Source organism: Bos indicus x Bos taurus, chromosome 9 (genome assembly GCF_003369695.1).
Source record: "Bos indicus x Bos taurus breed Angus x Brahman F1 hybrid chromosome 9, Bos_hybrid_MaternalHap_v2.0, whole genome shotgun sequence".
Classification (NCBI taxonomy): domain Eukaryota; kingdom Metazoa; phylum Chordata; class Mammalia; order Artiodactyla; family Bovidae; genus Bos; species Bos indicus x Bos taurus.
Window position 1 is genome coordinate 104,435,434 of NC_040084.1, and position 14,931 is coordinate 104,450,364.

General features: G+C 41.9%; 1 protein-coding gene across 2 annotated transcripts; it reads left to right on the plus strand.

Moving 5' to 3' along the window:
- The first annotated feature begins 1,793 nt into the window (after positions 1–1,793).
- TBP (TATA-box binding protein) lies at positions 1,794–14,931 on the plus strand. Of its 2 annotated transcripts, none has more exons than XM_027552126.1 (8): positions 1,794–2,084; positions 5,210–5,413; positions 7,181–7,560; positions 9,580–9,667; positions 11,045–11,136; positions 11,813–11,980; positions 13,480–13,574; positions 14,253–14,925. In XM_027552126.1, exons 2-8 carry the CDS (start codon positions 5,360–5,362, stop codon positions 14,330–14,332), a joined length of 957 nt encoding a protein of 318 aa, XP_027407927.1. In that variant the 5' UTR covers positions 1,794–2,084; positions 5,210–5,359; the 3' UTR covers positions 14,333–14,925. The 2 variants fall into 2 exon arrangements, with proteins under 2 accessions (XP_027407927.1, XP_027407926.1); XM_027552125.1 differs by having other exon boundaries at positions 1,898–2,084; positions 5,213–5,413; positions 14,253–14,931.

A 14,931-nucleotide genomic window follows, 5' to 3' on the forward strand; every position in this document is an offset into this window, starting at 1 on the left:
AGAAAAGGGAAAGGAACCAGAGATCAAATTCCCAACATCCATTGGATCATTGAAAAAGCAAGAAAGTTCCAGAAAAACATCTATTTCTACTTTATTGACTAGGCCAAAGCCTTTGACTGTGTGGATCACAACAAACTGTGGAAAATTCTTAAAGAGATAGGAATAGCAGACCAACTTACCTGCCTCCTGAGAAATCTGTATGCAGGCCAAGAAGCAACAGTTAGAACTGGACATGGAACAATGAACTGGTTCCAAATAGGGAAAGGAGTATGTCAGGACTGTATGTTGTCACCCTGCTTATTTAACTTATGTGGAGAGTACATCACATGAAATGCCGGGCTGGATGAAGCACAAGCTGGAATCAAGATTGCTGGGAGAAATATCAATAGCCTCAGATATACAGATAACACCACCCTTATGGCAGAAAGTGCAGAGGGACTGAAGAGCCTCTTGATGAAAGTGAAAGAGGAGAGTGAAAAAGCTGGCTTAAAACTCAACATTCAAAAAACGTTAGATAATGGCATCTGGTCCCATCACTTCACGGCAAATAGATGGGGAAACAATGGAAACAGTGACAGACTTTATTTTCGTGGGCTCCAAAATCACTGCAGATGGTGACTGCAGCCATGAAATTAAAAGACGTTTGCTCCTTGGAAGAAAAGCTATGATTAACCTAGGCAGTGTATTAAAAAGCAGAGACATTACTTTGCCAACAAAGGTCTGTCTAGTCAAAGCTATGGTTTTTCCAGTAGTCATGTATGGAGAAGGCAGTGGCAACCCACTCCAGTACTCTTGCCTGGAAAATCTCATGGACGGAGGAGCCTGGTAGGCTGCAGTCCATGGGGTCGCTAAGAGTCGGACACGACTGAGAGACTTCACTTTCACTTTTCACTTTCATGCACTGGAGAAGGAAATGGCAACCCACTCCAGTGTTCTTGCTGGGAGAATCCCAGGGACGGGGGAGCCTCGTGGGCTGCCGTCTATGGGGTCGCACAAAGTCAGACACGACTGAAGTGACTTAGCAGCAGCAGCAGCATGTATGGATGTGAGAACTGGACTATAAAGAAAGCTGAGCGCCGAAGAATTGATGCTTTTGAACTGTGGTGTTGGAGAAGACTCTTGAGAGTCCCTTGGAGTGCAAGGAGATCAAACCAGTCCATCCTAAAGGAGATCAGTCCTGAATAGTCATTGGAAGGACTGATGCTCTAGCTCCAATCCTTTGGCCACCTGATGGGAAGAACTGACTCATTGGAAAAGACCCTGATGCTGGGAAAGACTGAAGGCAGGAGTACTGGAAGATAGAGGATTAGACGGTTGAATGGCATCACCGACTTGATGGACATGAGTTTGAGCAAGCTCTGGGAGTTGGTGATGGACAGGAAAGCCTGGCGTGCTGCAGTCCATGGAGTCACAAAGAGTCTAACACGACTGAACTGAACCATAGGAGAGGTCCTCTGGGGTCCAACTTTACCTATAGTTCTTGTGACAAATGTGAAAAGACTTCATAAGATGGCAGCAGGTATCTGTTTTTTTTGTTTTTTTTTTTAATCATTCCACATGTTTGAGAATAGCTAACACCGCTTACCGCGCGCCAGGCACTGTTCATGCATTTCCTTAATTCTTCTCACATTGTTCTTAGAGGACAAGCGGTATTCCCATTCCATCCTATACATGAAGAAACTGAGGTGGAGCGGTCTGGTAACTTGCTCAATATCACACCGCTAGTTGGTTTAAACAGTCAATATTTAAAAATCAATATCTTGTCTACATCCAGCAGCGACCAATCAACATATTTTGGTAGGGTGGCTTCTCCCGGAAGCCAGAAGCGCTCCGCCCCGCCTCTTGTTTCTCTAAAGTCGAGTATCCAAGGGAGTCAGAGGAAGTCACACGGCGCTCACACTTACCACGGCCGGCGCCCCTCGCGGGCAGCTAGCTAAAGCCGAGGTGGAACTGGCGGAAGTGACGTTATCAACGCGCGCCCGGAGTCCTGTGGGATCGGGAAGGGTCGCCGTGGCGGGCGCCTGGGCCGCTGGGTGCTGAACTTCGTTTTCTCCGACCGGTAGTCGTCTCTGCAGTGACTCCAGGTAACCACCCTGTTAGCTTCTCTCTGAGAATTACTGCAGAGCGGTCACTGCAACGACTCCCTAGGGATGGTGGAGCGGAGGGGCGCGGAATGGATCCGGAGACCGCGGGGGCCGTTCCTCTGGCTCGCGCTGCCGCCCCTTCGGCCAGTCCCGGCCGGGGCTCCCGCCCGGCGCCCTCTGCGGTGTTTCGAGAGCAGCTTCCCTGTACGAGCGCTGGCGCCGGGAGCTGGTGGGGCCTGAGGCAGCACAGTCCCGCTCATCCGGAACTCTGCCATCCCTTAATTCTCTTTATTGAAAGGCCTGTGCCCACCTGTCTTGCTACCAACAGGGGTAGTTTTATAATAAAGTTGCGCTTGAGACTTTTTAACGTTTTGTCAGAGGCCGGAGACTTCAGGCACGTTGGGGCATAATACACAAATACAAAGGTGTCCTTGTCTAGGCCCTGGACAGTGTGGTTTTTGCATGTAATATTCTAGGTAGGCGTCTCTGAAAAGATTATTCTTGATTGAGGTACGCAGACACGAGGAGACTATGCAGAATTTATTGATTCTTTTCCCTTATCAGTGATTATCTCCCCAAAATATCAAATTTGATGCGTCAGTTACCAAAAGATGAGGAGATGCTGCAAACAACTCTTTTCTGAGGATAAGTTAGTGCAGTAATAACTGTGCGGCTTTAAGGACACGGGAGGAAAGATGGTCAGTACCATCACTTCGAATTAGAGATGAGCTCTAAACAGTGATAACATTAGGCCTCAACTACTTCCTCAGATTTTTTCTCTAGACTTAGTTTGCAGAACGGGGTCAGGAGCCACCAGTTTCTGGATCAATGTGTTCGTATAAATGAGTGGTTTCAATCCTGCCCTCATTGTCTCTTGCCTCAACCATAGCAGTGACTCTTAAACCGAACTTCCAGCCTCCAGTTTTGTCTCTTAGAGTTCATTCATACTCTTGCTACAGTAGATCTACTCATGGTGCACTTCAAAACCTTGTCACTGCTTGTATTGCTTATCTAATATACATTTGCTGTCTCATCCCCTGTAGGAACAGTCCATGCAGTCATGCTTGGTTTGTTGCTTGCATGCTCTTTCACTTTTTGTCTCTTTGTGCTTAACCTTTCTTCTGCCTGAAATGCTGAGTGTAAATTCCTACTCACCTTGCTAGAACCAAGTTAGATGGTCCTTGCTTTATAAACACACTCTTCTGAACACTTGACAGTTCACACTGCCTTCTTTTCTCCAGCATGTATGCATGCATTTGGGGCCTCCCGGGTGGCTCAGTAGTAAGGAATCCACCTGCAGTTGCAGGAGACACCAATTCGATCCCTGGGTTGGGAAGATCCTCTGGAGAAGGAAGTGGCCACCCAGTCCAGTATTCTTGCCTGGAAGATCCCACGGGCAGAGAAGCTTGGTGGACTATATAGTCCATGTGGTTGCAAAAGAGTCAGACATGACCTAGCTACTAAACAAAAGCATACATTCATTCATCATCAACATATTATATGTCAGACACTGTACTAAGTGTAGAGATTACAAGGACATATATTCATGGTTTCTTCACTCAAAGGGCTTAGCATAGTGTGTGTCTGCTGTTATAGCACTGAGGTTTTGCAGTGATTATTTGCATATCCTATACAAATTGAACTCTTTGATGCCAGGGACTATATATATATATATATCCTCTTAATTTTTATATTTGCAGCACTCTTTTGTTGTAATAGATTAACAGTGTCCAAAAGAGCATAATTTTCTTACATGTCTGTTTTCGGAAGCAGCTTTCTCTGTGTTTGGTCTGCTTTCCCCTGATGGGTATGTAGGATATATAGTCTTCGGAGTCCTTTGTCCTTTCAGAATCACTGCCAGGTTCTGAGTGCTTTTTTATACAAGTACGAGCTTGAGGTACATGCGCATCTTTGACATATAATTTGTAACTTTAAGATCTATATGTTCTGTGTGAGAAAACTTTAATAGATTGGTAACATTTAAACTGAAATCTAATAGTAATAGCTGACATTTATCCTGTGCTTACTGTGTTATAACTGGATGCTGTTCTTAAGGTATTAATCAGTCCTGTTTGAATCAGTTGGTTCTCACAGCAACCTTGAGCACAGGAGTCCATATGAACTAAACTGAATAAAAGGTCTTTAATTAGTCACTCAGTTCTTTAACCTAAAAGTAATTTCAAATGTGTAGCCAGTAAAGAGATGATTTAAGGAAAGCCAGGTACGGGCATCGGAGAAGGCAATGGCACCCCACTCCAGTACCCTTGCCTGGAAAATCCCATGGATGGAGGAGGATGGTAGGCTGCAGTCCATGGGGTTGCTAAGAGCTGGACATGACTGAGCGACTTCACTTTCACTTTTCACTTTCATGCATTGGAGAAGGAAATGGCAACCTACTCCAGTGTTCTTGCCTGGAGAATCCCAGGGACCGGGGAGCCTGGTGGGCTGCCGTCTCTGGGGTCGCACAGAGTCGGACATGACTGAAGCGACTTAGCAGCAGCAGCAGCAGCGGCAGCAGCAGCAGGTACAGGCACATTGGTATTTATGTGCTCTGAAGAGGTAAAGTGTTACATATATAAAAATATAATGTCTTATTTTTATGTCTGTACAGCTTCAATCACAGTATGTTATTTATTTAAGGTAGTTTCTCAATAAATGATCATGCCAAAGTGTATTGGATACAATTCAAAATTTATTAAACTTAATGCCCAGGACATTATAGAGGATAGAAAACTGAATGACATATTTAAAAACTTTAGTACCGTGTATACAGTGCATAATAAATATTTCTACTCAGATATGACAGTTTGCTTAGGAATTCATTTTCCTTGGATATTTTTTCCCAAAAGTTTTGAATGCTGTAAACATTCAAAACTTAACATTTAACATTATAAGACTATAAATTGAACACATAAAAAAACAATTTTTGTCCTGTTGACTCTTTTGCACGCAGTCATGAAAAACTTGGAAGGAGTAAGAGTTCAGCTTTGTAAGGTGAAAAGGAAATGGATTCCAGAGTAGCTTGATTGGGTTTTTACATTTGTTTTTTGTATAACCGTGAAACTGATTTATAAGGCTGCATAGCTTACCTGTGTTCTTACATTAAACTTTAAATCTTTTCAAAGCAGCACCGCTGTTTCTTGGTGTGCACGAAGATAACCCACAGAGCCGAGCAAGTCGCCAAGAATAGTGTGCTGGGGATGCTCTAGGAAAAGACTGAATGCTGAGGCAATTTCCAGTCCAGAGGTTTTTGATTTGCCAAGAAGGTGAACGTCATGGATCAGAACAACAGCCTCCCACCCTATGCCCAGGGCCTGGCCTCCCCTCAGGTAATGCAGCTGGAGGGAGGGTGCATATAGGACAGGACCTGCATTGTTAGAGACACTGTAAAAGGGAAGGAAGGGAATTAAGCCTCTGTTGTTGAAAATGGACTTATGGTTTTTTAAGTCTTCTGTATTTCATTGATAATTTCCTTCAGATTTTTAATAGGCGTGATAATGTTTAATTTGGGAAGTTTGGAAGCTAAAATATATATTTGTCTATAAGACTTAATCTTTTGATAAACACTTATGAAAGTGGTCTGAGTGATTATAGAGTGTTTGATTTCATAAGTAACCTAAATATTTTCTAGCTTTATCTTTTCCTTTTTATGTTTAAAGTTCCAAATAACATACCTGCTTTTAAAATTTTTAAATACTTCTGTTTAAAAATACCCATTTTAAGTGTGTGTTTTGACAAGTGTATGCACCTTTGAAAGTTCTGAAACATTTCAGTTAGCCTAAAAATCCCTCTCTGCCCCTTAACAGTTACTCCCCTAGGCCCAGGCAAAGGCTGATCCACTTTCCAGACATAGAGATAGTTTTGTCTGTGCTAGAATATCGTGCAGGTGGCATCATACCAGTCAGTATGTGCTTTTTGTGTGTCTGTCATCTTAACCCAGCGTAATGTTTGCATATATCAGCAAATTCCTTTTTATTGCCAAGTGGCCCTCTTGTGTGGATGTACCACAGTTTGCTTTCCAGTTGCTGACATTAGGGCCGTTTCTAGGTTGAAACAATTATGAATAAAGGTGCCAGTACTCTTGCCTGGAAACTTCCATGGATGGAGGAGCCTGGTGGGCTGCAGTCCATGGGATCACTAAGAGTCGGACACGACTGAGCGACTTCACTTTCACTTTTCACTTTCATGCACTGGAGAAGGAAATGGCAACCCACTCCAGTGTTCTTGCCTGGAGAATCCCAGGGACAGGGGAGCCTGGTGGGCTGCTGTCTTTGGGGTCGCACAAAGTCAGACACGACTGAAACGACTTAGCAGCAGCAGCAGCTGTATGTGTATATTCTTCATGTCTGCTATGTTTTTATTTCTCTTGGGTAGATACTTAGGAATGGGATTGCTGGGTCATTGTGTAAGTGTGTGTTTAACTTTATAAGAAAGTGCCCTGCATGTTCTCAAGTCCTACCAGCAGCATGTGAGAGTTCTCGTTGCTCCACACCCTCACCAGCACGTTTTCACTTGAGTCTAAATGTAAAAGCGTTTTCCTGTTGACTTACGATCTTGAGCATTTTGTCAACTGCTAATTAACTGTTTATGTATCTTCATTTGTAAAATGTCCTTCACATCTTTTGCCCATTTTTTTATTGGTCTGTTTGTTCATCATTTATTGCATTTTGATTGGTCTTTATTCTGCATACAAGTTCTTTCTCAGATGTATGTATGGTAGATGTTTTCTCCTAATCTGTGGCTTAATTTTTAATTTTCTTAATGATATCTTTCAAAGAATGGAAATTCTCAATTTTTTCAAAGTCTTAAACCATTGTTATCCTCTAGAGCCTGAAGGGTTAAGCATCTTCCTAAATTCTCCCGTGTTGTTTATTGAATTTCACACCTAGGTCTACTTCCACATCCTAAGCTCTTACCTACTATGCTGCTGTGCTGCAGTGAAGAAAAAAGTGATGTGTGTGAGATGACGGCTTAATAGCCCCATTTGTTCTCGGATGGTGCCTGTCTTTGCACATCTCACCTGCAGTTCTACCAGCCAAGTTCTGCAGACACTTGACACCAGCCAATCTAACCGATTGTTCTCTAACTGTCCACAGGGTGCCATGACTCCTGGAATCCCTATCTTTAGTCCAATGATGCCTTACGGCACAGGACTGACTCCACAGCCTATTCAGAACACCAACAGTCTGTCTATTCTGGAGGAGCAGCAACGGCAGCAGCAGCAGCAGCAACAGCAGCAGCAGCAGCAGCAGCAGCAGCAGCAGCAGGCGGCAGTGGCAGCCGTCCAGCAGTCGACGTCCCAGCAGGCAACCCAGGGGCCCTCGGGCCAGACACCACAGCTCTTCCACTCACAGACTCTTACGACTGCACCCTTGCCGGGCACCACTCCCTTGTATCCCTCCCCCATGACCCCCATGACCCCCATCACCCCTGCCACGCCAGCCTCAGAGAGCTCCGGGATCGTGCCGCAGCTGCAGTGAGTTCTCCTTGTGTGTCCTGTCCCTGCCCTGGAGGGACCCCCCTGCAACTGCGCTGCTGTTCTTTGTTCTCAGATGGATTGATTTATTTGTGTGGTATTAATGGTGATCATGCATCAAAACTTGCTTTATCTTATTTGAGAAAGGGAAGGAAAGCTGTCTTAGTGAGTCAGTGACCCCAGTAAAGGTCTCTCATAACATCTTCAGAAATTTGGTAGCTGTGCTTATATGCTTGGGCCAGTGAAGTCCAGTTTGGATTGCATTATTGTTGTCGACGTTTCGCTGTAGCTGATTAACCAGATCAAGCCTTATATAGTCTCCCTTCCTTGTGGTATTATAAGTCTTTGGAAAGATTAATTGCAAAGTCACAGAATCATTATTGTTCATAGTGGTCCTTGTTTTTCTTCATTGTTTATTATTATAAGGGCTGCATATAAATCTTTGAAGAGTTGTGTCCTTCCCACAAGCTGAGGATGGCTGTTCTTGCCCTAAATGGATTTTTCTACCTATGTGAAGTGGGTCCTGTATATAATAGAAAAGGGGTAGGGGGACAGGTAGGGAAAATTTCTCCTCCCTGAAAAACAGATATCCTCATATCTGTCAGTAAGAATTATATAGCTTTTGCCATTAGGAAGCTTATAACCACATGAAGGGTTATTTGTAATAAATACATCACCCAGTTTTCATGCAAGTCATTCCTAATCATTTTTAGAACTAAGTAATGTTTAATCATGGATCATGACTGTTACACAGAGACCTAAATCTTGCCCTGGGTGTTTGTTTGATCTGAAACAATTAAAGAAAACAAAATAGTTTTAATGATTTTAGAAAGATAAGCACTTATTAGTTCATTTTTGTAAATACCATATGCTGTTGTCTTGCACAGTTACCTGGCCCCTATGCCCATTTAAGTTTGCACCTTTGGTTTAAATTGTAATTTATACCCAGTTCAGATGGGTGTTTATTTCTTGCCAGCACCTTAATATTTCTGGTATTCCACAAAGCATCCCAAAAAATTCACAGAACTGTGGAAATTAAATAACATACTTTTAAACAGCCAATGGATCAGAGATCACAGGGGCAGTTAGAAAATAGTTAAGACAAATGAAAATGAAAATACTGTATAGGGCTTCCCAAGTGGTGCTAGTAGTACAAAGAATTGCCTGCCAATGCAAGAGGCACAAGAGATGTGGTTGGATCCCTGGGTCGGGAAGATCCTCTGGAGTAAGTAATGTAACCCACTTCAGTATTCTTGGTTGGAAAATTCCATGGGCAGAGAAGCCTGATAGACTTAACGGAAGCCTAATGGAGCACAAAACATATTTGGGATGCAGCAAATGTGGTACTAAGGGTGAAATTTATAGCTGTAAATGATCACATTAAAAAATAAGGAATCTTTCAAAGCAATAACATTACAACTAGAAAAAGAGCAAACTAAACCAAAGCTGTAAAAGGGAGTTTTTGTCTTCTGCCTGCCATGCTGTGGGGCGCAGGCGCCTCAGCACAGTTATGGAGGTGCTGCTCCAGAATACCAGTTGCCCCCTGACATCAGGGGGAGCAGAGGGCAGGGTGGGGGGGGCCCTCAAAGAGAGGAGAAGAGAAAGAAAGTTAAAAGTGTTCATTGGACCTACATAATAAATATTGATGTTTGGTTTTCTTGATCTACTGAGAGTTAATTGGAGGAAAAAGGTTTCCTTCCTTTGTCAGAGATGATTGAATTTTTGTTTGTCCAAGATACTTAATTTGAAAGAAGTGAGAAAGTCATACCTCAGTTAGGAGCCATGCATATACAGAGCAGTGTCTTCATCTGAAGATGCAATACTAATAGTTATTACTTCATAGTGTATTGTAAGTACTAAGTGAGGTTATCTATGTATGTTGGCGTGGTGTTTGGTACTTGTTTAAACACTTAATGTCAGCAATTTAAAAATTTGTTTAATTAAAAAAAATTAGGAAAGATTATGTTTTTTAGATAATTAACAGTAAATAATCGTGTTTTCTTTTCAAATTTCTTACAGAAATATTGTATCCACAGTGAATCTTGGTTGTAAACTTGACCTAAAGACCATTGCACTTCGTGCCCGAAATGCTGAATATAATCCCAAGGTCAGAACAACTGTATCAAATAATAGTGATAACAGAATTTTCTTCCAAAGGTCTTTAGATTAAAAAGAATAAGTTGTGTTTAAGTTTGTCGACACCAACAAAAGAAGAATTTAAGGCAAAATATGTAGCGTTTTTGTTAAATAACTGCCAAGTAAGAGATTGCAAGAATATAGCAGTCCACAGGATAAAGTTTAATATACTTATTGTAAGGGGATCATGTAAAGTTACTGAACAAAATATGTAGTGTGATCCCATTTATGTTTTGAAAACTATAGAATAGAATGCCAGGCTACTTGGAATTTACTTCAAAATAATACAATTGGAGAATTGGGAAAGGGGCATATGAATGAGACAAGATTAGCCAAAAACTAGTAATTGTTAAAGTTGGATAATAAGTACAAGGAAGTTTAATATATTTTTCTACCTTTGTATAACTGCCAAGTTTTTTTTTTTATATAATAAAAAGATTAAGAAGAAAATACCTACAAATTTTCAGATTTTAAGATAACAACCTAATGCACAGGGCAAATCCGTATGAGTGTAGCATTATAAGAATTAACGTTTTGTCTATCATAATTTTTTTAAGTTGAATACATAATTTTACATATTTTTTTTCCTAATGAAATGATAGTAGTTATCCAACCAGTAAAACTGGTTAAAGGAATTTAGGAAATGTAAAAAACTATAGAAGGAATTTAGAAAATGCAAAATAATTAGACATTTCCTGGGACTTGTATAAACTAGAATATAATGCTAGTGTTTTTACATGGTGGTAAAGTTAGAAGGAAGACAGACTGTAGTTTTTAAATTAAAATTGTTAAAGCTATCTAACTTGTCAGAGTCATCCTCATTAGAAATATGTGAAGTTTTTGCGTGTAATCAGGTAGCAGATACTACATTTTTAGAGAGGCCATTGCATTTATATAAATGCCAATATATCAGTGCAGTTTCAAAAAGTCTACAGGATCAGGGAGGTCACTTCACTGTGTGTTGATATGCTTGTAATGTGATATAGTCCTTCTGGAGGTGGAACGGTTTGTAAGTTGATTTGCCTAAAAGATCATTAATAGAACAGAAAATGTACAGTTAAAGGTTTGCAGATGTCACTTATCTTCAGCTGTTGGGATGTGCGTGGCAGAACACACACGTCTCGGTCCAGCTGCCTCTGTCGTCACAGTTTACATGTTTGTTTCCTGTGCAAAAGCTTGTGTGCCACGTGGTGATGGAAGGGAGTCCTGTAAGGAAACGCACGACAGGGGTCGTGACTGTCTCAGTACCAGGTCCTTCTCGTTATTTGGGATGTTCTTGTTGTTGTGTCGTTCTCCTGATGGAAGTCAGCAGTCTGACCTCATTAACTGTTGTCTCTGGCTGTTGTAGCGTTTTGCTGCTGTAATCATGAGAATAAGAGAGCCCCGCACCACTGCACTGATATTCAGTTCTGGGAAGATGGTGTGCACAGGAGCCAAGAGGTGGGTTTAAAGGAGTTCATTGTCCTGGTCTGCATGTTACAGAGAGATGGCTGTGTCATGGTATCCAGATGTTAGGCTACTACTTAAATACAATCACAGTGTTATTGTTGCTTTCGTATTAAAGTAGTTGATTGTCATCACCTTAGACAGTGGTGGCTTCGTTTTCTTAAAAATAGGCGTTAGTTTAGGATGTGTGTTCCAACCTGATTTCTGTATAACTCAGCATGTGTGCGTGCCAGACTTCTGTCATTCGTGACCCTGCACTTGAGAGCCTTTTGTCAACAGTGATGTTACTGCTTTTGTTACATAAGCCCTGCACTGCTAAGTCATATTTTATCCAACAAGTAAGTTCTAGGAATGGATAAAGAAAGACATGACATAAAAGAGGAATTAGTGTATGCATTCTTTGAGTATAAATCTCATCAGTATATTCCTATCAAAATGACGCTTGTTGGTTTTTATCTCAGTAGCAATTTGTGGGCTTAAATACAGCAATATTAATGATAATGGTGATGCTGATAGCCCCATGAAATCTGGGGCTATCAATACTTTGGTGAATTGAAAGGTATTCATTTGGTAGGCCTACAGTTTTCTGTCAAGGATGTGGGGAAGTTTCTCATCTAAATAATTGTGTTAGCTGACTTTGAGTATGAATAGCTCACTTTTTCTTTCCTAGTGAAGAACAGTCTAGACTAGCAGCAAGAAAATACGCCAGAGTTGTACAGAAACTGGGTTTTCCAGCTAAGTTCTTGGACTTCAAGATTCAGAACATGGTGGGGAGCTGTGATGTGAAGTTCCCTATAAGGTTAGAAGGCCTTGTGCTTACCCACCAACAGTTCAGTAGGTAAGTCTAAAGTACATGGTGGTTGCTTTTGTCAACAATTTTAATTTATAATCTATTTAAACATTGTTCATGATAAGCAGAATAATTAGTTCAGTTCAGTTCAGTCGCTCAGTCGTGTCCGACTCTTTGCGACCCCATGAATCGCAGCACGCCAGGCCTCCCTGTCCATCACCAACTCCCGGAGTTCACTCAGACTCACGTCCATCGAGTCGGTGATGCCATCCAGCCATCTCATCCTCTGTCGTCCCCTTTTCCTCCTGCCCCCAATCCCTCCCAGTATCAGAGTCTTTCCCAATGAATAATTAGTATGTAAGAACAAATGATATACTGATAGGTATATTTATTGTTGAAGTGTCTTCCTGATTTCTTTGGTAATACCTACTGTTCTCACCAGCCTCCTACCTCTCTATCTTCTAACTCAGTGACACCCAGAACTCCCCTTTACTGGCATGAAATTGATTCCCTTCTGTATGTTTCATCATCTTATTGCTCAATAAATACATTTTAAATGAATAAATAAAACCCACAACCTCTTGTATCAATTTTTCCCCCAGTTGTTTGAGTCTTTTGTTCTCCTTCCTGAAGAAGACTTCAAAGGCAGGTGGTCCCTGATCACCTCTCACAGCTTTTCTGCTCACAGCAGCCCCATGGCTTATCATGCCCCTCTTGCACCAGGACCCTTGCACATCCCACTTTTATCCCTGGCACACTCTTTTGTCACTTTTTACCTAAGAAACTCCCACTGGCATTTCATGTATCCATCCCAGCATCTCCCTTCCCCAGAGAAGCCTGCCTTGAATTTTCCAGTAACTTAAACGCTGTCATACATCCTATTTTCAATCTGACAAAGTGAGATTACTAGAACAAAACCACACCAGTAGTGCATTTAGTCAGATAACTGGCACCCACTCCAGCACTCTTGCCTGGAAAATCCTGTGGACGGAGGAGCCTGGTGGGCTGCAGTCCATGGGGTCGCACAGAGTCGGACACCACTGAGCAACTTAGCAGCAGCAGCAGCATACCAATAGTGCATTTAGTCAGATAACACGGGGCAAGGTTCAGTCTCCAACCAGTCTCTCTGCTGTCACTTTGGTTAAATTGCCTGAGCAAACGTAGCAGCTAGAAGATATTTCACTTTAAGGAGATGAGATCTGAATGATTAGAGAATAAACTGTGTGACTGGCAGATCTTATAGATGGATGATTACTGGGCTCTTTTAAGTTGATATAAACTTGTCCAGAATGAAACTTGATAAAGATCAGAGACTACAGAACATACTTATAAAACTCTTGTTCTTATGTCAGGAAATTCAGATTCATTAGAAACAGAGTTAGTTGGTCTTCAAGTGCTGGTGACAGGTCAGCCTCACTGGCCGCAGAACTGGGCTTCACCCTCATTAGTCTGTGGCTGCCCCAGTGCTGTCCCTTGTTCAGGTCCTCATTTTTTCTAAAGGCATGAGCAGCTGTTAATTTAAACTGTTTTTGCTATTTTCCTTCTAGTTATGAGCCAGAGTTATTTCCTGGTTTAATCTACAGAATGATCAAACCGAGAATTGTTCTCCTTATTTTTGTTTCTGGAAAAGTTGTATTAACAGGTAAGTTGTAACAGAAAGTAGTGGTTGAAGTTTTGAAAGGGTCGAGAATGGCATTTTCTCAGTACTTAGAAGAAATATCACAGTGTTGGGACAGTTAACTAGTGACTTGCAGAGAAGCTTTGCCCCTTTTCTCTCTTCCCCAACACTGATGGGAAACATCCACCAGAGGCGGTGAGCTGAGGAAACTCAGATCACAGACTTGCTGATTGAAGCATCACCTTGGCGGGGAGGGGTGGAGGTGAGCATTACATTGCATAATAGATGGTGTTTTAAGTTGGGTACCATTGTCTAAAACCTTGGTTTTCCTCGGCATTATCATTCTGCCTCAACAAAGGAAGATTCAAAAGAGCTTGGTTAAAAGCGGCAGTTGAGAGTAAGACTCCATCTCTCTCAGCTGCTGCCCTGCTGGGCTCTGCCCTGGTGCCGAGACCAGCGCTGTCACATGGGCAGACTGCAGGCGTGGAAGGTGGGGTCATCTGTGTTGTTGCTTTGGTAATTTTTTTTTTAAACGCCAAATTAAGAAAATACCACTTTAAAAACAAAAATATGATTTTGACAAGGGATTCCATTGTTAATGTTTTAATGCCTGCATCTGTCTTACTGGATATGGAGAGAATTGTGCTTTTGTGGTTAAGAAATGCCATTTCAGACTCTTTTCTACTCCACTTGTCTTCGTAGGTGCTAAAGTCAGAGCAGAAATTTATGAAGCCTTTGAGAACATCTACCCTATTCTGAAGGGTTTCAGGAAGACAACGTAATGGCTGCTGTGTTCTCCTGCCTCCCCCACCCCCTTTTTTTTTTTTTAAAACCAATCAGTTTTGGTACACTCAGTGGTGTTGTGGACGGCCCCACGGGGTAGAGGATGGGCGTCTGGTTGTAGGGTGCGGCACCAGGTGAAGCTCTCTTCCACGCACACCCCCGTGGGGTGCCGGAAGGGGTGTTGTTTCTGCACAGAGAACACCAGAGCGTCACTGTAAGTGGCTCAAACTGTGCTGCTATACGGGCAGTGCTGCCTGTTATTTATATTTAGATTTTAAACACTTACTGCTGTTGACAAGTTGGTTTAAGGGACAAAACTAAGTGTTAAAGCCACCTCAACAATTGATTGGACTTTATTTTGTTTAATTTCTTCCCCATAAACCACAGTTTTTATATTTCTACCAGAAAAGTAAAACTGTTTTTTAAAAAGTGTTGTTTTCTAATTTGTAACTCCTGAGGGTTATTTTTGTGCCAGACACATTCCGCCTTTTCAGTATTGCAGGACAGAATAGAAATGTATTAATGAAAACAAATGGCTGTACATATTTTTCTTCCTTCAGAGTACTCTGTACAATAAATGCTGTTTATAAAAGTGTTA